At 45.1% G+C, this 27,704-nt stretch overlaps 1 protein-coding gene and 1 pseudogene across 1 annotated transcript in view; one reads left to right on the top strand and one right to left on the bottom strand.

The window, feature by feature from the left end:
- Positions 1-27,704, top strand: part of LOC124711561 (protein takeout-like) — a 68,632-nt gene that overhangs the window by 27,409 nt on the left and 13,519 nt on the right. Inside the window, exons 2-3 of the mRNA XM_047241700.1 lie at positions 7,360-7,452; positions 12,483-12,630. Coding sequence (XP_047097656.1) covers positions 7,360-7,452; positions 12,483-12,630 — 241 coding nt within the window. The remainder of the gene's footprint in view (positions 1-7,359; positions 7,453-12,482; positions 12,631-27,704) is intronic.
- LOC124712672 lies at positions 11,923-12,040 on the bottom strand (annotated as a pseudogene).

Raw genomic sequence — 27,704 nt, 5'->3', positions numbered from 1 at the left:
TGTCTTCCTTTGATAAACTGCAAGTAGTATGTGCCCCTCTAGTATTAACTAGACCTTGATGGCATGCTTTTAATGTATTTTCTATCTTTGCTTTCCAAGCAGGAAATTCATCTCCTATATTCTCCTTAATCTCCTTAACTTCTGCTTTAAGTTGTTCTTGTGCAGCTTCGTTGTTAACTTGCCCGTTAGAAACCGTTTCTTTCAAGGTTTTGTCAACATAATTTCGCACTGTCTCGGTTTGCTCTTTCGCCCAATCTTCAATGTCCTTAGAGAATGCGATCTTATGTTCATTGAAACGTTTCTCTATGTGTTTCTCGCCTTCGAGACTGAGAGTGTCTATCCTCCGAGTAAGCTCAATGACAGCTTGCTCGTTATCGTGCTTAATTGTATTCACGTCTTGCGCAATAGTGTTCTGTACATGAATAACTTCCTGCACTAGATGATTTAGTGTATCTTGACGACATAAGATGTCTTTGTATTTGTTTCTTAATTCCTGATACTGTTGTTCTTGGTGTAACTATGAGTTGTGCCTGACTGGTAATCAAGTGACTCTGCTTTGTTTCCAAACTCTGGAATTTTTCAGTAATCTTATCATTTATTTCTTTTAGTTTATTAGATTGCTCCTGAGCCAAATTAAATTGCGCACTCTCCAATACTTGGAATCTACGATTCATGTCATTTGCAAAAGTGGATTGCGTAGTTTCCAATGCCTTAATCCCTTGTGTTATGACAGTCAAAGTTGACATCAGCTGGGATAACAAATCGGTATTCTCAGCAATTGGCGATTGCACTGGGCTTAATGAGGATTGTACCGACACAATTTTCGGTACAGTCATTTCGTTTTCGCACGCGTCTGTGTCAGAGATGAAATTCATGTTTTTTGTTGGTTGCTGCATATTTCTCTGGACTTCTTTCGACATATGAATGTCGGAAATAGCAACCGTTTGTGTCGACGGCGTGAGCGCATTAATTATTGCTGGTTGCTCAGCCGTAATCGACATATCGCTAACTACGGCGGTATTAAATTCTGTGGCACTAGTTGACAATGCATTCACACTATTTAATTCATTTGGTGGCATTGTGATGCGTGCTTGCTTACTGGCTTTGAACATAGATCTAGTTATCACCATGTAAATGAGCAATTGACAGTTTCTCCTCTAAATAAGTCCTACAAAAGTGACTATTGAACTTTTACACACGCAAAAAACGTTAATGTTCTAATGCTGTTAATGTACACTTTACAATGTGACACGAACACAGTACATAGATAACACATAAAATATTGTCTTACTATATCTACTGAAATACTGGAATTCTAGTAAAAGTAATATAGCAACACTATTTATACTTAGAAAATTAATAGATGAAAGGTCACTAAATGCATAAATGCTCCAGAAAGCTAGTAACTCAAATGTTATGGCCTTTTTGAAGTTTCTGCTCGACTGCTGGGACGGCGCACTCGTTCTCTTCACAAGATACTCCCGCACGTTCAGTTAGCATGAAACATACAAAGGACCATAATGTAGTTACTCTATAAAACTAGACATATATACACACAATGAAACATTAATTACTAAATTACTAACATATTTATATTGCAGGTTCACTATGAGTGTTGTATCAGGATCGTGTCCTGTCTAACGGTAGACATCTATAAAGACTCCATTTATTACTAGGCTAATTACTGTTTAGCTCTACAGGGCCTTTATACTGAAATGTTTCCCCACACCACCTAGTATTTGTCTTTCTATGTGTGTGAGTAACTGTATGTTCACTGTTGTGGGTAAATACATACAGCGTACACAGGGCGGTGTGTGAAACTAATAGTGATTACACGCTTCCGCTGTTCTAGAAATCTGCTCCAGATGCTGCAGATACCGTATTGAGCTGAAAGTGGTAACCAAAGTACGGAGAAATATTCTTCGGGGCTCTGTTGCATAGCAATCGGATTGCTTTCAGTTCTGAGAAATGTCCAGTTACTATTGTGGATTTGAATGATCCATGAAGTGACTTCTTTTCCGAAGAAAACATCGAACTATTTCACTAGAACTGAACGCTCCCGTCGGAACTGTTCTCAGCTGTTGTTTATTAGTAAATCAAAATAGCAGTATATCGCTGGGTGTATAATAAGACGTACCTTCTTGAAATGAACAATATTTTATTGTTCTATTAACTGATTTCCTTCCATATGCACTTATATTTTACAATGTGAATCAAAAACTCTCAATGGCGTCGATTTTTTACATCACAAGAATGGCTCTCCTCTCCTAAAATTACTCTTAACAAGAACAAAAAACTCTATATCCTAAGAATAATTATGTGAGCGCTGACCGCCACAGAGTAATAAACAATATCTTTGTCTCTCTCTCGCACTGTCACAGCAAGTTACGCTGCATGATACATCATACGTCCTCCATCATGGTGCAACGATCAACTGTGAAGTGTATCGTGCTACCCTCAGGAAACTGAAGAAACGACTCCACAAAAATGCTAGCGAACTTTTTCATCTCCGTGACAACAGAAGGCCTCACTCTATTCTGGAAACCCGAGAGGAGCTCACGAAACCTCATTGGACTCTTCTTCCTCATCGACCCTACAGTCCAGATCTCGCACCTCCCGACTCCCATCTGTTTGGCCCAATGAAGGATGCATTCCACGGTAAGTGCTGTGTGGAACATGGGAGATCATTGATGCAGCAAGATTTTGGGTCCGTCGTCGACAGGCATACAGGCACTCCCGGTAATATGGAGTAAGGTCGTCGCATTGAACGGAGACAATGCTGAATAATATGGTTTGTAGCAAAAAAGTGGGGATAATATGGTGTGTTGGAATCCTGAATAAAACTAAACTGCTATCAGAGAAAAAATGTGTTGCATTAGATGTTCAGGGCAATCATATTTTCTCATTGGATACGTAATTAGCTATCTCTGTTTCCTTAAAACTTTTTTGGTGTACTTGATTTTGACTCCCGCATAGATAACAAATATTACTGCTGTTTCACCGGTGTATGATGTAGGTTTATTTACGTACAATGGGAATATTAGCGAATCCAACTTGGAGCCTTGTGGTAGATCAGTAAAAGTGTGCATGAAGGCTCTGAGGCACTCCTAGACAGCAGCTTCGCAACCTGCTGATGTGTACCCAGCTATTAGCTTTGCTACGTCGCTTTCGTTTTCTCCAGTCGCCACGGAAGAGTCCCACCTGTCGCCGACAGCAGCCTTCACAACCAGTTCTGCGGGACGTGAGCAGTTTATATTATGCAATAGCTTGTTACCAGAAGGAAAATGTCACTAGAGAATAACAGGCAAAGTACCTGGCAGAAACATGTCGAACAAAACCTGCAAAATCTAGTATCTAGTTACATATTGACAACGGAAGGAGGAGATTACGCCATCTGTGATGCAACATGTTTTTTACAGCTAATCTTCATATCTGATTAATACACGGCGCGTGCCAACATTAGTCCTTAAGTTTCCGTTAGTTCTTTAATTTCTCTTTTTTTATTGTCATCGTCACTACGTGAGATCACGAGATATGCGATGTAGGCAATAGATATTTGCCACAGTCTACGTGAGCTGCTGGTGTCATAAATTTATTCAACTGTCTTCTTCTGGAACAACGCCACGAAGAGAAACAGAGAGAGAGAGAGAAGAATCTGTCTGCTGTTAACAGAGGATATAAAGAGAATAAACATCTAAGGCCATCAGTCCCCAATTCACCCCCTCCTAGGATGACATCAGTAAACCGCATCTGTCTACGTTAAGAGTAAACTCTGTGTCAAAATTTGAGGAAGTTTTCTAAATGTTTGCGTAACGTTCTTATCAAGGTAACAAAAGTCATGGTGTACCATAAGCTGGTGTACAGCTGTCGGTTGTAACACGTACACAAGAAATAAAACGGCAGTGCATTCGCGGAACTGTCATTTGTATTCTTTTCACACGGAAACATTTCCGACGTGATTGTGGCCGCACGACGGAAGTTAACAGACTTTGAACCTAGAATGGTAGTTGGAGTTAGACGCATACGACATTTCATTCTAAAAATCGTCAGGGAATTCAATATACCTAGGTCCACAGTGTCCACAATGTGCCGAGAATAATAAAATTTCAGGCATTAATTTTCATCAAGGACAACGTAACCACCGACGGCCGTCACTTAACGAGCAGCGGTGTTTACGTAGAGTTGTCACTGCGTGAAATAAGCGCAGAAATCACTGTTGAACGTGGGACTAACGTATCCGCTAGGACGGCGCTGCGAAATTTGGCTTTAATGGGGTGTGGCAGCAGACGACCGACGCCAGTTCCTCTGCTAACAGCACGACATCGCCTGCAGCAGCTCTCCTGGGCTCGTGACCATATTGGTTGGACCCCAGACGACTGTAAAACTGTGACCTGGTCAGATGAGACAGGATTTCAGTTGGTAAGAGCTCATGGTAGGGTTCGAGTGTGGCGCAAACACCACGAAGCGATGAACTCAAGTTGTCAACAAGGCACTACTGTTCAAGCTGGTGGTGGCTCTATAATGGTGTGGGCAGTGTTTGCATGGAATGTTCTGCCTGGTCCAATTGAACCGATCATTAACTGGAAATGATTCATTTGCAGCCATTTATGGACTTCATGTTCGCAAACAACGATGTCGTGTCACCAGGTCACAATTGTTCGTGATTGGTTTGAAGAACACTCTGGACAGTACAACAGAATGATTTGGCCACTCAATCGCCCAACAAAAATCCCATCGAACTTTTGGGGGATATAATCGAGAGGTCAGTTCGTGCGCAAAATCCTGCACAAGCAACACTTTGGCAATTACGGACGGCTCATTATTTCTGCAGGGGATTTCAGACAACTCGTTGAGTCTATGCCCCATGGAGTTGCTCCATTATGCCGGGAAAAATGACTTCCGACACGATATTAGGTCGCATCCCATGACTTTTGTCACCTCAGTGTAACGGGAAACGTCGGTATCAGACCGATATTCACCAAGTGAGGTGTGTGAAACCGCCTAAAAATCACATCCAGACACCACGACTCACCGGCTCTTGTCGTTAACCTGCTTGTCGGATTCGACCCGGGACTGGCGCGTTTCCACCAGTCCGGAAGCGTGTGTTTTCAGGGGCGCGGCTATCGGGGCAGGTACAATGCTGCTACTCTTTCAACAGCTGGTCTTTAAGTTCAGTACATAACATAATTCCGTCTGGGCTACACAGGCATGATACGATACTAGCAACGCAATCCTGAAATCCCTCTACTTCGTCTGTTAGTCACACTTGAACAAGATCGCAACCTCTCAAACAGTAAGAATTCAGAGTAAAACCTCGAATTTTTGAGAATCACCCTCGTCGCCTTCGTCAGGAAACGGTTGCTGTGGCAGCCTTATACAGCCCACAGACGTCGTCTGATTGGTCAGAAATCAGGTAATGCCGTAACAGATGGTGACGACGTCAGCGCTGGTGGCACCACCGCTCCCGTCGTAGCGTAAACATTGAGATGAATATCTCTGGTTCCTCTCTGCATCGAGAGCTCGCTTCCACGCACCGTTGAGATTATATCCGCTATCGTGGTTGAAGTTGTCCTCACTAATTCTTATTTCCACAGCCTCTTTAATTACAGAATCCAAGTATGCTGGAGCCTGGACAAAACCTTTGTTTCATCAAATAATATTTTGTGTTTGTTTGTAAGGCACCACTCAACATATGCTTACCTCTCCAGTTCTCGATTTTTAATCTACCGGCGATGGACCATTATGGAATATGGGGAATAGCTCAAAATCGGTTCACCTCTTTAACAACAGACAGCAAAAGGACGTTGTTGATAGTGTTGAGTATGGCTGTGATGTGCTGTCTGAGTGAGGCACTGTTAAATTAGGGGGGGGGGGGGGCTCAGCGATAAGTGTTGGGGCCTCTCCTGTTCCTTATTCATATAAATGATATGCCCTCTAGTATTACATGTAATTCTAAAACATTTCTGTTTGCTGATGACGCTAGCTTGGTAGTAAAGGATGTTGTGTGCAACACTGGTTCTCTGTCAAATAGTGCAGTTCATAAGTTCATGGCTTGTAGAAAATAAACTAACGCTAAATCACAGTAAGACTCAGGTTTTACAGTTTCTTAATACACAATTTAACAAAACCCGACGTTTTAATTTCACAGAATGGGCATACCATGAGTGAAGCTGAACAGTTCAAATGTCTACGTGTTCAGACAGATAATAAAGTGTCGTGGAAAGCCTACGTTCAGGATCTTGTTCAAAGACTTTAATATTCGAAGGATACCTGAAGTAAGTGATCGTTCGACCCTAAAATTAGTCTACTTCGCTTATTCTCGTTCGCTTATGTCATATCGTATTATACACACATCAAAAAAAGACTTGTTTACTATAGAGTGTGAGTCTCTTACAACAGACAAGTCTTTTTTTCTGAAATTAACAAGACTCTACTAAAAACCAGACAAGAGTACTCTCGTCGAATGGCCATTGCTCCTCTTCTGAAACAAACAATGATCCTCTTATAGGACAAAGAAGGCAGGCCTGTTTACCAGACCGAGTTTTCTCTTTTACTTTATTTTTAGGGCCACCTGCGTGCCATGAAGCACTTCGCTCGCCATAGGTGTCTTGTTTGGCCTGACTTTCATCAGCCATTGTGTCACTGTTTTTCTTAAAGGCTTCCTTCTTCTTCAATCTAAAACGAAGAACCCTCGGTTTTGTCAACAACTGCAGAATGTAAATTTTGTCTCTTCACTGAGTGTAGTATTTAAAGGAAACTAAAGTTCTCATTTCTTATGCTTTAGAGTTGAAATGTGACCAAATCAATTTACACTTCTTCATTGAAATATGGATTGCTGTAATCATTTATTAGAACCACTGACCTTTAACACTGATTTACATTAGAAGAAGAGTTCCTAAGGCTTTGCAAGAGGTTTCCTGCTTGTTTTGGAAGAAATATCGTACATCTGTTTTGAAAAGGGGGTTTATTTGACGCTTGGAAGAGAAATCGTGGTCATTATGTTACGCTGAAGAGAAGTATTACACGCTTTAGCAAAACTTTTAGCACCATAGCGTGGGGAACTAGCCGCACAAGTCATGTTTGGGCAGACAGCATGAGAGGCAATAAGATGTTAAAGTTAGTATGTGAATCCGGAGGTCTCGCGTTCGATCACGGACAGTGCTAGGATTTCTGAGTGTTACTACTTTCACCTCTGGCATTATTTGTTGATGTGAAATATATTGATATGCACCATGCTTCGAGGTCCAAGTAACTGTAACACTGTAGTACTGTGCGTATGTGTGTTTGTCTTTATCTGTCGACCACATTGATACTTGCCTGCTTACTTTAGTTTAATTATCATTGTGCGTTTGGTTCCAGCTCCTGACTACCCAGTCTGCAAGAGGGACAGCCCCGACGTGAACGACTGTTTAAAGAAGGCGGTGGCCGTGGTCGTCAAGCTGGTGGCCGCAGGTGAGACACCTACCGGGTCATCCCTACTTTTGGTCCGCTCACTGCTGTTGCGTGTATGCCTTCGTGGAGCAGCGGGGAACACATTGAAGTTAAAGTGAGGTGCCAATTCCAGACGTGGAAAACCTCCCTTGACAGTTTACTTACTCCCTATAAAATGCTGACAGCTGCATACTTGAAGGATCAGCAGCATCTGGGCACACAGCTGGAGAGCTCTCCTGAAAGTACATCAAGGAAACGTAGCACCTTTCACACTTTACCTACACAAACACATTGAAAGAAATTGAAAAACGGATGGGTCTACTGGAACATCAAATTTTCACAAAACAGTGACGAGAGAGAAGTAGTTGGTTATTGATAGCTATAGCTGGCTAACATGCAACCACCAGCAATGAACCAACTGGTGCTGTCGGCTCCCTATGTGTTACCATTCTGCTGCACAAAGCATTCGTTGCGGCTGACAGATTTCATGTAGCAAAGTGTACTTAATGCGAAGATTAGACACATTTCAATAAAGAGCAAGTTCCAGCACTGATTGGACAGTCCACAGGTGCCTATCATGGGAGAATTTCAAACTTTTTACGTGGTGTTTGTAGCAAACAGTCACTTCAAACTTCATACTTTTTGTGATGATTTTTTCAGTTTTCCGTAGCTTACACTGGGTGGACAAAATAAAACTGGTGTGCACCTTAAGATGTACTTCATGCACTTAAGTAAGTTGTGTTGCCTATCTTATGGCGCAAGCAAAATTTTCTGGGCCAGTTTTGTTTTACCAGATACCAAACGCAGTGCTTTACAAAACTTTAAAAGATCCAGTACCAATATACGTAGTTTATTGTAATCAACAAAAGAAAATTGTGTTTCACTGAGGTCAACAGATTCAGAGACACAAGACGGGAAAATTTCAGTACTTACAAAAAATAAATAAATAAGTAAATAAAATATAACTCTAGCCCTAATTTAAGTTAAGAACTGTTTTCTGGCGTGTTTAGAAAGGCTATCGGTTCTATATCATTCGTCAATTTCAGAATTCTTAAGCTTATTTTGTATGAGACAAAGACTTTAAAATGATTTTATATCACTATGAAGAGTGGACCATTCTGGCGGCTGGCTGCGTACATTACTTGTTGCCGCAACGTCAAAACATCGGACCTCAAAGTAATTTAAATAAAAACGCAAAAGCAAAAATTCTTAACGCTGTTCTGTGGAAGCAGATCGCAGATCACGTACTGAGCGTGAAAACCGCTGAGCCGATCACAAATGTGATCAGTTCCTTAAAGGAGCTGCAAGCGTTGTGCGCAGGCTACAAGGTCGTATCCAATGTTGCACACAAGCATCATTTAAAATTAATACGTCTTACCTTCTTCTTATTCTGCATCATTACGTTTACAGTAGTCATCTTTGGATCGAATACGCCCATGCCAACCCTTCTGCAACTTTTGAAATGCATCGTGGAAGTCGGTCTTCTTCACTATGTTTAATACGCTCCAAGATTACACTTTAATATCTTCTTCTGTTTCACAGTTTTGCCCTGTCAACATTAATTTCATCTTGAGTGAGAGATCATATGGTTCATACTTCTAGCATTTTGATTTTATAAAAATGTGTTGTGTAATGTACACGATATGCGATAGTGGGTGTTTTTTCCGACATGTCCTTATATGGACATAATTTTACTCTTGACATATCGAGATTGTCTGGCCGAGGTGAAGGATTCTTCCACTGTGGCGATTGCTGTGATTTTGAGAATGTTAGCTATAAAACAATTTTCGTCATCAGAGACAATCTTTGAAAGAAATTTTGCATCATCTTCGCTGCAAGTTGTAACGCGTGTTCCTTCTGATGTCTTGGGGAGGTGTGGCGCAGACTTCACCGCAATCGTTCTTATGGGTAGTTCTTCTCGCATATCTACGACTTATTCCCAAGGTGTTGCAGAGGTCTGTCTACAATTTTCAGAATCAGATTACTTACATTCTGAACATTTTCTGGTGTGATACGAGTTCACGAACGCTCATCATCATTATCAGTCGATGTTCGCCCGTTTTTGAAACGCTTACTCCAATTCAAGTCTGCGTCTGACCTAAGCGTTGGCTCCAAGTGCATACTTCCAAATGCGTTCTTCAACATTAGGAGCGTTTCTGCTGCTGTTTTCCGAAGTTTAAAACAAAACTTTATGCAGACACACTGGTCTTCCGTACCAACCAGCATAAAGCTGCAGCCGGCCGGTGTGGCCAAGCGATTCTAGGCGCTACAGTGTGGAACCGCGAGGCCGCTACGGTCGCAGGTTCGAATCCTGCCTCGGGAATGGATGTGTGTGATGTCCTTAGGTTAGTTAGGTTTAAGCAGTTCTAAGTTCTAGGGGACTGATGACCTCAGATGTAAGTCCCATACTGCTCAGAGCCATTTGAACCATAAAGCTGCAAACTCACGGAAACACGAAAATGATGGACCGAAGCAGTCATTTGTTAGTCGCTTGCCACCCTGATTGAAGAAGGGTGTGTAGCGAGACACCTAGAGGTACTTTAGTGTAATCGTAATCATTTGTGAGCAAAAGTCAAGTTCCGGGACTTCTAGTCACCGCTGCGCTCTGAAGCGAGGCTTCTCGCCTGTTCTGCAGTCGCTCCCAACATTTTAGACAATATCACCGCTGGACGAGATCAGCTGTCGATCTACACACCCAAAAAACTCTGGCCGGAAATAAAAATTGTAGTTGGGAAAAAGAAGAAAAACTCCTATTTTTAAAAAGACAAAAGATAAGTGCTACACTACCGGAAAATAATAGATTTATTGTTGCAAGAGTGCACGTAGAGTACATGAAATGATTACATTTACAAATCAATAGTACAAGCGATAGTGAGGTAACAGGTATCGAATCATGCTGAGACACACACATCAGTACGTGGTGTAGTCTCCACGAGTGGCAATGCAGGTGCTGACTCTGGCATCCAGTAGATCGCGCAGGATACGACCTGTTGTTGACTGACGAGTTGCACGAGTCACTTCTTGTCCTCCCATGCGTGCTCAAGTCCGGAGATTATGCAGGGCAGAGCACTGTAAGGTTCACGGGCAGTGTGTGGTCGATCATTATCCTGTTGGAACAACACATCATTTTCCTGTTGCAAGAGCGGCAAAAAGACGGGTCTACCAACATTCTTCACGTACCGAGCGCTGGTTAGCGTCGCCTCCAGAAACACTAAAGATGAATAAGAGTTGTAGCTTATCGCACGTCAGATCATAAGGCCTGCGTAGGGCAGTGTGTCTTGGACGAGACAGCGTTCAAGAGGTCTACGTCGTACGCGCAGTCGATCGTCACTTACATGCTGGCAGAATCTGCTTTCATCGCTGAAAACCAAAGGGCGCTACTTAATCTTCCTTTACACTCGGTTTGCATGGTTTTTCAGAACCACTTGTGTATTATTTATTACAGGTAGCTTGTCAGCTGCAACCAGACGATGTTGATGTCTACGATCAAATTAAGCCTGAAAACTCCATGAAAATTAGTTTAGTAATTGTGAAGACAGCGTCTATAAACAGACAGACAAACATGTCTGATGCTAGTATGTACTCACAGCTTGTCGTTAACCTATCACTTTATGCTCTAAACGTAATTTAGTTTGTCGCGATATATCCACATAATTTTGTAATCATTTATTAAAAATGTTCACAATACAGATTAAATAAAACAGAAACCTACTAATGATGGCACAGAGGTGCTGAAACATGTTTGGGAACTTGGAAAAAACGATGTTTTGTATAGCTGGTGGACGTTACATCCAACAATTTTAACTGAAAAAACGGAGAACACAAGGAACTGCAAATCCAAATGACGAAATCTATAAATCCTAGCCTAATAAGTTCAATCTTAGATTTTATTCGTAAAGATAAGATTGTGACACTTAATTCCATCAGTGACGTAGAGTTCAGAAAATACATTTGTCGCTGACTTAAAAAAAGACTAACAGCGCTATTTATTGGTTCTTTGGTGTACTATGCCTCGATGATTAAACATCGGTACTACTAAGCTGAGCAGATTATTTTAGATACAACTTTCAAATAAACATCTTCTTTTCTCGTGTTCCAATTTTGATGAAATAAAGCTTATATATTGCTCCTGTCTACGATCAAGTTAAGCCTGAAAACTCCATGAAAATTAGTTTAGTAATTGTGAAGACAGCGTCTATAAACAGACAGACAAACATGTCTGATGCTAGTATGTACTCACAGCTTGTCGTCTGCCTAGGATTTGTGTAAATTTATTTTATCTAAAAAAAAAAAAACCATCTACAGGACACAAGTGGCCCATCGGGACCATACGACCGAGGTGTCATCCTCAGAGGAGGATGTGGATAGGAGGGGCATGGGGTCAGCACACCGCTCACCTGATCGTTATGATGGTATTCTTGACCGAAGCCGGTACTTTTCGGTCGAGTAGCTCCTCAATTGGCATCACGAGGCTGAGTGCATCCCGAAAAACGGCAACGGCGCATGGCGGCCTGGATGGTCACCCATCCAAGTGCCGACCAAGCCCGACAGCGCTTAACTTCGGTGATCTCACGGGAACCGGTGTATCCACTGGGGCAAGGCCGTTGCCAAATTCATTTTATCTACTGTTACTTTTGTGGTGTCAGTTTCATTTAGTCACTCGTTACGTGCCCACGCCAATTTGTTCCTCAGTTTGGTCCTACTGCGCTACACGTGTAAAACAGAAATGTTGCTACTTTGGGCTACAAAATTCTGCGTAACTCCCCGTATTTTCCCGACATGGCACCCACTGCTGCATTTCTGTTTTCTTTATTGAAGAAACTGTTGCGTGGAAGATACTCGGAGAATTATTTCTGAGACTGATTTCTACAACAGAGATCTCCATAATGTCATTCATAGTTGAGAAAAAGCAAGACGCACTTAAGGGTGAATGTATAGAGGACTGCTATAAAGTTTCATAGTTACAGAGTGCTTTCCTCGGGTTGATAATCAACATAAGGTAACTACTGCTCGTACTCTGACCTTGAGGCAGGCTGCTGCTGTGCCCACAGGCATCCCCTCGCTCGGCGTGGTGCCCGTCGACCCCCTGGACGTCCCGCTGATCGAGATCAGCGACGGCACCAAAAACATCAACCTCAGGATCACGTTCAGGAACGTGCGCGTCACCGGGCTGTCCCAGGCGTCGGTCAGCAGCGCCAGGTGAGTCCTGCACCTCAGTAGTGCACCGGCTGCGCGTAGTTGCTTCCACTTTTCTTATTTGGTGAATGGGCACAGAATACTGTGTGCATACGTCTGCGAGAGACCGATGCAGTTGTTCAGAACTATACACAAATTCCCTCTCTCGCAGCACCTGCGCCAACTGGGGAGGCGCCCAGCTCGCGTGGTTTTGCAAAGTATGTTGGTCCATTATGATTCTATCGACACTGCAGATTACATTAGACATACTGCTCATTCCAGGGACACATGGTAATGAGCACACCGACGTTGTGTAACACGCCAGAAAAACTGAAATTAATAACACATAGATGACGAAAATTCTTGAAAAAAGAAAAAGAATAGCGTGAGAAGTTAGAGACACAGTTACATAAAATAACTCTTTGTTTGGTATAGAAAATCACTCCTCGTCGTAGCTCTCCACTGCTATGATTGAGTTAAGCAAGCGTGGCATATTTGTACAGAAATGAATCTTGATTAAAAAAGAAGCAGCCGAAGACACTGAGCTGTGTGAGATAGGAAGTCTGTAGATCTCGAATTGTGAATGTTGCAAATGCAATTACTACAACATTTGTCCATTTGACTTTACTAAACACTCTGAAGAGTCGAGACTGACTTAACGCTCACGAGGCGACCGTACGAACTTCCCCTCACCGACTTGATTCCTATTGACAGGCTGTGTAGGGCACGAACTGGACTTCGACAGACGTAAGAAACAAGACGCAACTCTTAATCGTTGTCGACAAAATAGAGTTTGCTTATTTTACGCGTGCTTATATACTTCGTGTGGTGGCTAGTTACCAAGCGAGTAAACGCTTAGTTTTATAAACGCAATGTCTGAGGGACGCTTAGTTTTATAAACGCGATGTCTGAGGATCGAATCTCGCTACCAGCGGTCTTTTATTTCAGTGCCACGCAACTACAACAGCAGATACGGGTGATACGCCGCGTTATGGTGTGATGACCGAGAACCGCTTACGAATGCATCTCACATTTGTTTAGCGATCGACACACTCAAAAAACTATGCACATGCAAAGGTTCGGAGTTCGTTGCAAGTGCTGTATGTCGCAATAATTACTGTTTACCATGTTTCTATTATCATCATCATCCTGACTCGTACAATGCTCCATATGTAATACATTTGCTTGCCGCGCATGTAGATAAAATAATATAAATAAAATGAGTATTCTTATTGGACTGAAATTTCTTGTGCATCCACTTTTTCCACTCTTATTAAGAAAATTTTTTCTCCTTTTCTCAGGATAAAGATTACGGAAATAATAAATGAATCATTTAATATTAACGGTTTTCACAGTCATAGAAATTACATGGAAAGAAAGGATATTCGGCCCCTGGAGGTCGTGCTCCTGAAGTTAATCACTCGGCTGCAGACTTTTCTCTAGCACTGGGGATCGTAAATTGGAAATCTGAGTGAGCAAGGACCATGTCCGGGTGGCCGAAGCGGCTACGGCAACCGCTCGTGAGAATCAGTAAATTCTGGTTCGAATCCCGGTCTGTCACAAATTTTCTACCTCCACCCTTGTATTACCACAATGCCCTGTGCGCCTTATCGTCATGATTTCTTACCCCTCCTTTCCCTTTACTTCCCCTTCCTGTGTTTCTTATTTACACCAATATACGAGGGTCACTCCAGAACAAATGCACACTATCTTTTTTTAAATCCATCTTTTATTCTACATGTTTGAAAATGTTACAGTGTGTAGATACATCCTTTAGGAACAATATTTTCATTTCTCCAAATAATTTCTATCCCTCTCAACTGCCTTACGCCATCTTGGAACCAGCGCCTGTATACCCGCACGGTAAAATACTGTTTGGCAGCGTGCACAAGGGAGTCATCATCTTGAAACCTTGTTCCACCAAGAGAGTCTTTCAGTTTCCCGAAGAGATGATAGTCACATGGAGCCAGGTCAGGACTGTAAGGCGGGTGTTTCAGTGTTGTCCATCCGAGTTTTGTGATCGCTTCAATGGTTTTTTGACTGACATGTGGCCGTGCATTGTCGTGCAACAGCAAAACATCCTGCTTTTACAGATGTAGTCCAACACGACTCAGTCGAGCTTGAAGTTTCTTCAGTGTTGTCACATATGCGTCTGTCAGCAGTCACCAATTCGTTAACTCTCTGCACATTGTCTGGCGTGTGTGCAGTAGGAGGCCTGCCGCTGCGAGGATTATCATCAATATTGCCGTATAAGCTTTCATCACGTAACCTGCTCGCCCACCAACTAACTGTACTGCGATCGATAGCAGCATCTCCATACACCTTTTTCAACCTCTTGTGGATGTTTCCCACTGTCTCGTTTTCACAGCACAGGAATTATATGACAACATGTTGCTTCTGACGAACGTCAAGTGTAGCACCTATTTTGAAGACATGCCACTCGCGAGAACAGGTTGAACTAGGTATGAAAACAAGCGGGAAGGATGTATCTACACACTGTAAAACTTTCACACATGCAGAATGAAAACTGTATTTTTACAAAAATAGAGTGCATTTCTCATGGAGTGACCCTCGGACGAACTCCCGATCCTCCCGCTGGCGCGGCTGTTTGTTCCCTGTAGAGTGGCATCGGCCCGAGGTCCACGAGGAAGTCTGTGGCACGTACTTCATACCACGTGATGCTGAAGGTCTTACGAGTGCTGGCGCCCCGAGGGGCTCAGCATTCATTTGCTGAGTACGGGCTTGGCGACCCCGGGGTCCTGAGCTGGGGACTGGTCAGCGCCGCCAGTCTCGTGTCCCCGTAACCCCGGGACATGCTTCAGCGACCACCGTATGGTATGGCGGTGGAATGTTGCGTGCTGCGGGGAATGGAAACATTGGCTTGACCGCCTGGATTGCGAGGAAGGCCAACCTCTATGAAAACCCCTCAATCTTACGGTGTGCTCCGCGCCTATGAGATGCATGGCTGTTGGGGTGGAACAGTCGCAAGCGGGCAACCTCTGGGGCCCCTGCCGCACCCCAGTTTTATACGGCTTACTCAGGCACGCGGGGCTCTGTCTGAGCGGACCTTTAGTTCCCTAGCTGCTCGTGGGACCGCAATGCACCCTTCGACCTCTACATTTCCCCCTACCAGTGGATTGTGTGGGCCACTGGTAGGAAAACACACCCCATCGAGAAAGCGACTTCGTGCAGTGAGTCCTCCTGCGCCTGGTGTTGCTAGAGATTTATCAGACTGTCGTAACAGAGCACGTGCTGATAATCAGAATGTGTTTTTGATTATTAAACGGAAGGAGGGTAGCTTTGAGAGGGTTTCTCCCTTTTACATCCACAAGGGTCTTGAGGGAACACTGAAGTCTGTGAAGCGACTGCGCAATGGGACTCTGTTAGTTGAGACTTCTAGTTCCCGTCAAGTCGCTTCTCTTCAGAAAGCAACCTGTCTCGGAGAGTACACTATCGAGACCGAGCTCCACTCCACTTTGAATTATAGTAAGGGTGTTGTTACATGTAGGGACTTGGTGGATATCCCCACAGACGAGTTAAAATCTGAGTGGGCTGATGAAGGTATTGTTGACGTGCAGCATATTATGAAACGAGTCGATGGGGACCTAGTCAATCCGACTCGTTTATTCTCACGTTCAGTTGCCCGAGACTCCCAGAGCATGTTAAAGTGGGGTTCTTACGTTTGCCAGTAAGGCCATATTTCCCCAACCCAAAGCGCTGTTTTAAATGTCAGCGCTTTGGGCATACTACGTTGGGGTGCAATGGGATAGCCACTTGTGGTAAATGTGGTCAGCCTGCCCATGAAGGAGGCGATTGTTCATCGCCTGTGAAGTGCGTGAATTGCTCTGGGAGTCACCCTGTCTGGAGCTGGGTCTGCCCCATCTATCTCGAAGAACGGAAGATACAGGAGATTAAAACATCTAAGCGCATCCCCTATGGTGAGGCCAAGAAGCTCTTTAAGGCCATGCAACCTCCGGTGTTTACAACATCTTTCGTTTCAGCTCTGAAAAAACCGGTACAAATGGCCACTGTTGCTACGCAAACGGAGGTTGCTAGTGTTAGCACTAATACCTGCGTTTGCCAGTGCACTTGTGCTGCTGCGATTGTTTTGCAACCTGCGGCTCTCCCCGCAACGTCGGACAAGGCTGTGGTTGCTGACATTGGGGTACTTCCTGCCTCTTCCCATTTGGGGACTTCTGCCCAGGTGAGTAAAGCTCCAACTGTTGACAAGACTCTGCATTCTAAGCCCCCAAGACAAAGACGCCGAAGGTGAAGGTTTTGCCACCTGAGGAGACTAGTCAGGGTCGGTCCGATGACGAGGCCATCGTACTGTCTGACATCTCCCGTGGATCGTCATCAGAGCTGATGGACATTGATGTCGACCGGGGGTGATCTTCTTGCCCCAAGAATAAATCTCTGACCAGTACAGGCTCTCCTTCAAAGCACAGAGGCAGGGTGAAAATTCAGCCACCCTGATTACTGGCTCCCATATTACAGTGGAACCTGAATGGGTTCAGGACGCATGTGGCCGAATTACAACTCCTTGTATGAGAGTGCCCTTTGTGCTTACGTCTCCAAGAGACACATTTTCGGGCCACTGATGCTCCTTCTTTATGGGGCTATACCGTATATCGAAAAGACGAGCTGATGGGGGAAAGGGCAAAGGGTGGTGTTGCGGTTTTTCTCCGTGACATGCACCCCTCATCTGAGCTCCCTCTCGTAACAGACTTGCAAGCAGTTACAGTTGACCTTCTTGTGGGTCGGAGGCTCACAGTGTGTTCAGTTTACTTACCACCTCAGGATGCGATAGACTCTGAGGCTCTCACAGACCTTATTAGCCAACTCCCCCGCCCATTTCTTCTTCTGGGGGACTTCAATGCTCATAATGTCTTATGGGGCTCTCCGACTACTTGCCCCAGGGGTCGCATTCTGGAAAGCCTCATGATGTCTGAAGAACTCTGCATCCTCAACTCTGGTGCTCCCACTCATTTCTGTACTGCTTCCGGGTCGTCATCGGCTATTGACCTTTCCTTTTGCTCTCCAGCACTCGTGGATTCTGGTCTGTGGGAGGTTGTTGCTGACCTCTATTCTAGTGACCACTTCCCCCTTTGGATTCGCCTCCTGGATGAGGCTGCGGCATTACCAATGCCATCTCAGTGGCACCTCTGCAGAGCTGACTGGACACTTTTCAGCCAACTGGCTGTTTTGGAACACCGTGCCAGCGTCCACGAATGGGTAGACCACGTTACAGCCATGATCTCCCATGCGGCTGAATTGTCAATCCCACGGTCATCCGGTCATCCCAAGAGGCGTCCTGTCCCTTGGTGGACCACTGAGTGCCGCTCAGCCATCCGAGCCCGCTGTGCAGCTCTGCGCCGCTTCAAGTGCCGTCCCTCAGCTGACAATCTTGCGGCCTATCGGGTGGCAAGGGCCAAAGCGCGGCGAGTGATTAAAGAGAGCAAACGACGGCAATCGTTCTTGAACTCCATCTCTCGCTCCACTAATTCTACGAAAGTATGGGAAGCCATCAGGAGGATTTCCGGGAAGCTCAGCCAACTACCTGTCACGGCATTGCTGCATCATGGATGTCTCCTCACGGCGCCGAGAGACATTGCCCAGACACTGGCCGTGCATTTTGCGGAATCTACCGCCACTATTAACTGTGATCCAGATTTCTGCCGCTACCGCACTGCCATCGAGAGGGGTCACTTGGACTTCCGGTCTCCAAATTCTGAACCCTACAACTGCCCCTTCACAATGTGGGAACTGGATTCGGCGCTTTCTGTGGCTCATCATACTACGCCTGGTCATGATCAAATCCGGTACAGCATGCTGCAGCACTTGTTGCTACCATCCAAGGAAGTTCTCCTCAATTGTTTTAATATGGTATGGTTATCCGGCACGTACCCTGACTCATGGAGGGAGGCGATTTTGATTCCTGTCCTCAAACTGGGGAAGGACCGAACGCATCCCAGTAGTTATCGAAGTATTGCTTTGACGAGCTGTGTCGGGAAGACGTTGGAACGCATGGTCAACCGTCGCCTGGTTTGGCTGCTCGAGACCAGGCAGCTCCTTAGCCCCTCTCATTGTGGCTTTCGGAGATGTCGTGCAACTATAGACAAGTTGACCCTGCTTGAGGCGGCCATCCAGCAGGTCTTCCTACGTAACCAGCATTGTCTAGGTGTATTCTTTGACATTAATAAGGCGAATGACACTACTTGGCGCCGCCTTATCCTTAATCAACTCCATGAGTGGGGCTTTCGTGGCCGTCTCCCCATCTTCATTTGGTCCTTTCTTTCCCACTGCCTCTTTCGACATCAGGTTGGTAATGTGCTATCTGATTTGTACGTGCAGGAGAATGGTGTTCCTCAGGGAAGCGTTTTAAGTGTCACCCTCTTTGCCGTCGCCATTAACAGTATCACGTCCACTATCCGGAGTCCTGCCCAGTTCTCCTTGTTTGTGGACGATTTTGCTGTTTTCTGTTCTTCCTCCAGTCTTGTCACTGCTAGTCGGCAGTTCCAGCTTACGATAAAGCGATTAGAGGCATGGACTGCGAAGACGGGTTTTACCTTTTCTGCGGACAAATGTGTGTGTGTTCATTGTAATCGATCTCGACGCCTTTTCACCTCCCCTGAATTGCGTCTGAGGGACACATTCTTCCTTTTAGAGACACTGTGAGGTTCCTGGGCCTCACTTTTGATTCCAAGTTGTCGTGGTTGCCTCACCTTAAAGACCTCAAGGTGCGGGCCCTGAAGAGTCTGAGCCATCGGTCCTGGGGAGCAGATCTGGCACGTCTGCTGCAGTTTTATAGGGCTTTCGTTCGATCGCGTCTTGACTATGGTTGCACCGTGTATGGGTCAGCAAGGCCTTCGTATCTGCTGTTGACGCAGTACACCATGAGGGTATCAGGCTGGCCACTGGTGCCTTCCGTACCAGTCCCATCCCCAGCCTGTGTGCTGAGGCAGGGGAACCGCCGCTCGCCATCTGGTGGAAACTCCTCATGGTGCGACAGGTGTGTCAATTCCTTGCCTGTCCTACCTCCCCTGCGTACCATACCGTTGCCCAACCGTCTATGGAACGTCTCTTTTCCAGTCGTCCCAGGGCAACAAGATCATTTGGGATTCGTGCCAAGCATTTGCTTGAGTCCCTTGGTGTGGAGCGTGTGGTCCCCCAACGACAAGGTTTTACTCGCCTGCCTACCTGGTTGCTGCAGAGGCCCAGCGTCCTTTTAGACTTGTCGGAGTACCGGAGGAGCTGCACTCCTGCGTTTGTTTTTACCTCCTTATTTTATGATATTTGAAACCAGCATCCCGACCATGTACCAGTATTTACGGATGGCTCTAAACAGAGGGACTCTGTTGGTTGTGCTGTTGTTTTCCTTGATCGAGTCGTCAAGTTACGGCTTCCTGCGGCGTTTACCATCTTTGATGCCAAATTGTTTGCGATCTTGCGGGCATTGGAGCAGATGAGATGTGTTCCCAGTCTTAAGTTCCTCATCTGTTCTGACTCCCTGAGTGCCCTTCAGACTATGCAACACTTGTACCCAGCGGATACGGTCGTCCAGAACATCCATGATGCCCTACTCCACCTGCAACGGCAGGGGAAGGAGGTTTCTTTCTGCTGGGTGGCAGGGCACGTGGGTATTAGGGGAAACGAACTGGCGGATGTGGCTGCCAAAGATGCCTGTTCCCTCCCTCACGTTGTTGAGTGTGCCGTCCCCCTCCATGCTGTTACCTCCAAAAATGGTTCAATTGGCTCTGAGCACTATGGGACTCAACTGCTGAGGTCATTAGTCCCCTAGAACTTAGAACTAGTTAAACCTAACTAACCTAAGGACATCACAAACAACCATGCCCGAGGCAGGATTTGAACCTGCGACCGTAGTGGTCTTGCGGTTCCAGACTGCAGCGCCTTTAACCGCACGGCCACTTCGGCCGACGCTGTTACCTCCCTTTTGCGTTTTCGTGTTATGCGTCAATGGGAAGAGGAGTGGCTGGCAGTTGGTGAAAATAAGCTGCGTTTGGTCAAGGCCACCACACGGCCATGGCGTACGTCCTACCAGTCATGCAGGCGGGATGAGGTTCTCCTCACTCGCCTCCGCATCGGGCACAATCCCTTAACACATGGTTTTTTACTCCGGCGGGAGGACCCCCAAATCTGCAGTGCTTGTGGCGTCCAGATTACTGTCTGCCACATTTTACTTGACTGTCTTTTATTCTCTGACCAGAGGGCGGTGGTTTCTTTGCCACCGGATTTGCCCTCTATTTTGCAAGATGACGCAACGGCTGTGATTAAGGTCTTACGGTTTTGTGTGTCCAATTTGTTGCCTCGGATATTAGGGAGAGGGTTTTAATGTGCTGCTGGGTGACTGGCTCACTCAGGTTTTAGGTAAGAGGTCCGCCAGTCACGATTAACTCCTTGTTTCCCTTAGGTTTCTATTCTCTTTTCCTTGTGTTTCCTTTCCTTTTTAGTGTGTTCCTTCTCCTCTTGTTTTGCCTCCGTTTGTGAGGATTTGGAACTGGTCAGGTCTGTGTCTTTTAGCCAATCTCCTTGTTCGCTGTTCGTCTTAGTCCCTTCACGGCATGTGTTCCTGTTTTTATGCGTTTGGGCGCTGATGACCACGCTGTTTAGCGCCTGTAAACCTCAAACACACACACACACACACACACACACACACACACACACACACACACACACACACACACGAGTGCTGGCAGCCGTCTCCAGTGGGGAGCGAGCAACTATCCCCGACGAGTTTAATAAATCTTGACTGCGTGTTTAAATGGATGCAAGTTTTCGATATCACCTTCATTGAGTACCTTTTCAATTTAAGATTGATTTTTTTGGGCTCCGCATGGAGGCGAGCATTCGTGAAGTGTGGCGCACAAGCCTACTAGTGTGACGTCACAAGTTCGTTGTAGGGCCCGTGTATATCGTTGGCCCCGCATGTGGCGTCCCCACCTGACGTGCTTACCATGATCCTTTGGGGCGGGACCGTGCGCCGTGGAAGTAATAATGCCGCCACTCTCCGAGCCAAGCAATCCCCGTATATCTGCTGGTCCACGAGAAATACGGGCCTCGCAAGAAACCTGTGACGTCACACTAGCCGGCTTGTCCGCCACACTTCGTGAACGCTCGGCTCTACGCAGAGCCCAAAGAAATCAATGTTTAATTGAACAGGTACTCAATGGAGGTGATATCGAAAACTTGCATGCATTTAAACTCGCAGTCAAGAATTATTAAACCCGTCGCGAATAGTTGCTCGCTTCCAGCTGGAGGCGGCTGCTGGCACTCGTAAGACCTGCAGTGTCACGTGGTATGACTTGCACGCCGTGGCCTGCCCTTCTCTTAGGTCTCAATATTGCTGAATCGGCACGATGTTACAAAAATTGTGTACCTTTTTACTTTTAATTAAGGAAGATATCACAAATATTTGAAAGTATGCATACCAACTTGCATAATTAATGCAGTACCCTTCAACTCCCATTCTTCACGTGTCCGGTTGCAGCGCCATTTCAGGCGGATACTTTGGTGCATCTGTTTACGCGGGCCGTGTCTGCAGGCAACCTACAACATGCGTTCCCTTCCCACAATGAGCCACTGCTGTTGCTCAATGGTCTCAGCGTGGGACGACAAGAGTCACTTATGTTAGTCCTCTTTTTCGTAGGCTTATCCCATTTCTTCCGGGATCAGTGCGTTAATCTGGATTTCGCAATGTTAGTGGTCGCTCCCCTTTCCTCCCGGGACGTAAATTGTGTACTTCATCTGTTTGCGTCTAGTGTTAATAATATGAAGTATTCTAAATGGTCCCGAATCGCGTAACAAAGGGGGGGGGGGGGGGGGAGACCAGCCCGGTATTAACCTACTAGAATGTGGGAAACCACCTAAGAGCCACATCAAGGCTGGCCGGCACACCGCTCCTCGTCGTTAATGCGCTGGGTGCATTTGATCCACTGTCGGTGCGCCCCCCAGAATCCCGGAAGCAGCGTGCTAATTCACGCGGATATCCGGGCGGGTTTCTGAAGTGCCTACCTAATACCAATAAACGAGGTTCCCCTGTACCTCTCTCATGCATTCCAAACTCGACAGAATTTCTTTTATATGTCTTACCAGACTGGGTAACCTCGGAGAAAGTGTAAAGGTTCACACTGTGGAGCAGGGTTGTGGGTCGTGAACGGACAGCATCGGTCTGCGAGAGCATCGCCAGAGAGAGGAAAGGTTACTGGCTGAAATCTCGTTTCCGAACACATAATTTTAATTTCGTAACAAGTTCCATGTTAATCAATTCTCATGCAATTCATCGTCATACGGAGGAGAAACTTCCTATTCATTTGTTCTGCTCTCATACATTGAATGATCGGATCCTCCAGGTACGCCGCCATTGCGTCAACGATCTTCCAGTGTGCTAAAGAAGCGATCGCAGCTACCGTGGACTCTTGGCGTTGATGTAGTTAAAAGTGTGTATGTTTGCAGGGAGATTACGTTGAGAGTTGGCAGTAGTTTAAAATTTTGTGTGTAACTATTTCGGGAAACAGGAAACAAAAGACCTTAAACCCGAACGAACATCATACGACCGGCCAACGTTTTACACATGTACTACCTTTTACAGCATAGAAACCTAAAAAATTAAAAATGCTTTTAATAAATAGGACAATTTTGATCTGTTAATGAAACCAGCATGATTTAAACATCTTCCAAGAAAACAGGAAACGTGGATATCTCCAGTGTTCCACTAGGGAGTTCCAAATTGATCATATGATGATCTCGAGACATGTGGGGAAGGAAATTCAAAATCTCAAGGCCCTCAGGGCTACAAACTTAGATTGTGTCTCTATCTTTCAAAACTTAAGTTCAAAATTCGACCAAGAACCCATCAAACTAAAAAGCTATTCGTATAGTAAAGTTCTATGCACAGGAACTTAGAAACAGCAGACATTTCAAGGAGCGCTAGTCTCAGAAGAAATATGCACTTCTTGACAGTAGGTATGAAACAGTTTTCCTCGAGAAAAGCAGAAGACACGCATGGCGGTCTCCAGAAGGAGATAAGCCAATCGAAGACCGGAGGAAAGCGTAAGTTGACTGCTATTCTCAGGAAACACCAGAAAATCTAAAGAACTTCCAACAAGTAAGAAAAAAGTCAACATAAAAAAGTGAGAAGCAACGCTTAACTCAGGTAGGAGAGGACTTCCGACAGAACAATAAGCGAAACATTTACGGAACATTCAAGCCTAGCTTAAGTATACAATTTTCCCCAAACATAAGCTTTAAGAAATAAAAAGAAAGTATAGTAAGGTGACATTGAAAACAGATCTCGGCAGAGTACCTTGAAGAGCTCCTAAACTGTGAAGCGCCATGTGATACCTTCCGTTATAAATAGAAAGAACCAAATGCCAACTCGGAATCACCTGCTGCAGACGAAGCTATGATCATCATAAATACCTTGAAGAATAACAAGGCTCCTGGGAAAGAGGGGATCATTGCAGAAATATTGAAATATGTTTCCAGAATGAGATTTTCACTCTGCAGCGGAGTGTGCGCTGATATGAAACTTCCTGGCAGATTAAAACTGTGTGCCCGACCGAGACTCGAACTCGGGACCTTTGCCTTTCGCGGGCAAGTGCTCTACCAACTGAGCTACCGAAGCACGACTCACGTCCGGTACTCACAGCTTTACTTCTGCCAGTACCTCGTCTCCTACCTTCCAAACTTTACAGAAGCTCTCCTGCGAACCTTGCAGAACTAGCACTCCTGAAAGAAAGGATATTGCGGAGACATGGCTTAGCCACAGCCTGGGGGATGTTTCCAGAATGAGATTTTCACTCTGCAGCGGAGTGTGCGCTGATATGAAACTTTCTGGCAGATTAAAACTGTGTGCCCGACCGAGACTCGAACTCGGGACCTTTGCCTTTCGCGGGCAAGTGCTCTACCAACTGAGCTACCGAAGCACGACTCACGTCCGGTACTCACAGCTTTACTTCTGCCAGTACCTCGTCTCCTACCGAGTTCGAGTCTCGGTCGGGCACACAGTTTTAATCTGCCAGGAAGTTTCATATCAGCGCACACTCCGCTGCAGAGTGAAAATCTCATTCTGGAAACATCCCCCAGGCTGTGGCTAAGCCATGTCTCCGCAATATCCTTTCTTTCAGGAGTGCTAGTTCTGCAAGGTTCGCAGGAGAGCTTCTGTAAAGTTTGGAAGGTAGGAGACGAGGTACTGGCAGAAGTAAAGCTGTGAGTACCGGACGTGAGTCGTGCTTCGGTAGCTCAGCTGGTAGAGCACTTGCCCGCGAAAGGCAAAGGTCCCGAGTTCGAGTCTCGGTCGGGCACACAGTTTTAATCTGCCAGGAAGTTTCATTGAAATATGTTAATGGGAATACAAACATTGAACTGCTTCCAGAGGGGTGGAAGTTGGCACTAATACACCCTGCACATAAGAAAGGACACCAATTCGAGCCTGGGAACTTCGGAAGGATGTCGTTAATTCTAGTGACTCATACGATATTCTCAAAAGCATTACTAACAGAGTGGAAGAGCAGCTAAATCACAAATTGGTGTGTACCAAAGAGGCTTCAGAATGAGCAGTTCATGCCCAGAACAAATCTTGAAAATAAAAACTAGGATCGTGTATCGAAAACAGAGTAGCAAGCATTTCGTGCTCACATTCGTAGACGTTAAGTAAGCCTATGATGCAGTAGATACACCTACGCAGTTCCTAATTTTGGAAGATATGAGTTCGGATAGAAAATCCACTGCACTGATTAAACAGGCCGCAAGCAATACGGCATCTCAGAATCAGACACATAGACAGACTCTCACCTGTGGTCTTTGACTGTACCCTTAACGAGTGATCAGGGAACAGAGACGAGAAATGAAAGGAGTGGGTGTAATATGACTGGAATGCAAGAGAAAAGGAATATGTGCAGACTGTCTACCATTTGCTAATTATATCATGATATTGTCGGTATCATTAGAAGATGCGGCTAATCAAATCACGCATCTACAGAAAAAGAGGCTAAAGCAGGTCTACAGCTCTCTGTCGGGAAGACACAGTACGCGACGAACATCGTGACAATAGAAAGAGGGAAAGCTCAGATGGCTGAGAGTTTTATATACCAAGGAGAATGGACAGTAAATGATCTGACAGAAAAAGAAAGTATGAGAGCAGGAATAAACGAAATGAATTTAGCGTCAGACTATGAACATGCATAATAAGAAAAATCATCGAGTCAAAATTGAGACTTCTGTGGTGTCACCGCCAGACACCACACTTGCTAGATGGTAGCCTTTTAAATCGGCCGCGGTCCGCTAGTATACGACGGACCCGCGTGTCGCCACTATCAGTGAATCCAGACCGAGCGCCGCCACACGGCAGGTCTATAGAGACGTACTGGCACTCGCCCCAGTTGTACAGCCGACTTTTCTAGGAAAGGTTCACTGAGAATTACGCTCTCATTTGCCGAGACGATAGTTAGCATAGCCTTCAGCTAAGTCAATTGCTACGACCTAGCAAGGCGCCATTTATCCTTTGCTATGTATCTAATGAAGCATGTACAGTAACAAGACCAATGTTCACCAATTGTGGATTAAAATTAAGTATTCCAGCAGCTACGTACTTTTCTTTATAGCATTCATTACGTATCCTGTTTCAGACCTCACGCCAGCCTGCGTGAGTTTAAGCGCGTGCCTTTCGGTTACCCGTCACTGTGGATTGGCTGTCTTGCCAGTCCACAACAACTTCACCAGATAGTGATCCGACCTGAAGCCTTATATACAGCTGGAAACGTGAATTACGGAAGAACAGGATCACGGAAGAGGTTGTATCTTGTGGAGCGCTGAATTCTTAGCAGGATATTAAGATCTCGATAAACAGGGCACGGTCAGTATAGAAGACGAGCTAAACTAGAACCGTCCATCCAGATAGAGGATTTCGGATACCATCAAGAAAAGAGGGAGCATGCCTTTCGAACACATCCTTAGAATGGACACAGGAAGTTAGTACAATAATAAGAGTTTCTTGTAAACAAGTTAAATCAATTTACACTGGACCCAAGATGTATATACGGGACCTGGAAGAAATCGGAGTACAGGAAACAGACATATGTAAGAGAATGACTTTCATGTTTGTAATTCAGACTTACATAGGTTTCCGTGGCAGAATTAGACGCAGAGTATGAGAATGAAAGAATAAGGATAAAGACGAGAAGAAAAGAAGGTGATCCTAATTAACATGGTTCTCAGATCACGGAAACGAAGTGAAGAAGAAATAGCAATAAAATGGTAGTAATAAAATTAAAAATTATTTTAAACAAGATTTGAATCTGTCTACCGACAACAGACAGTAATATTGACGATAGTACTGTCTAAAAAATAATAGCGACAACTCTAGCAGCACTACGAGTACTACTACTACTATTACTACTACTACCACCACTACTACAGATTCTGCGACTAGTAACGCATAAAAATGTATTTACGGATTTGTAAAAATAGTATTCTTTACAAAGCAAGAACTGACGGAGAGGACTTTGGGAAATAAGAAAGGTCTGTTGGGATTATCCAACTGATGTTGCGGGGAAGAGCGTAATTTGTAACGATGTTACGTTGGCAAACGAGAGAAAAGATGACACAGAAAATGTAGCTCACGCTGGAATTTCACTGTAATCTGGCAGCCGGCAAGTGGTCATATCTCGCGCCAGTATATTCGTCATAACTTTACACAGTGAGCCTTAAAGAGATTACCGATACGCTGTACAAATTGTCCATTCGAAAGTACTTAGTGCTCCCAATGGAAGCCACGGTGGGTCACTGGTTGTCCTGTATAGTCACAGAATGATTACATTACTCTCTGTTTTGTAAGTTTTCTGTGTCTAATCCTGTACGCATGAAAATTTCTCTTTCCCTACTTAGTGTGCCAGATAAGAAGAAGTTTACAGAGCTCTGTCGGCATCTGCATCAATAGTAGAGGTTGCTAATGCACACTTTTACGGTGGATATTGACTTTGTAGCTGCCAGTTCGATTCTGGTGATGGAAGAAATTTTCACCGCCACCAAGAGGAAGGATGGTGGCACATAATTCCTTATTGCGAAATCTTGGACCCATC

Source organism: Schistocerca piceifrons, chromosome 8 (genome assembly GCF_021461385.2).
Source record: "Schistocerca piceifrons isolate TAMUIC-IGC-003096 chromosome 8, iqSchPice1.1, whole genome shotgun sequence".
Taxonomy (NCBI): domain Eukaryota; kingdom Metazoa; phylum Arthropoda; class Insecta; order Orthoptera; family Acrididae; genus Schistocerca; species Schistocerca piceifrons.
Note: the sequence above shows the minus strand (reverse complement) of the source record. Positions and strands in the feature narration are given on the sequence as shown.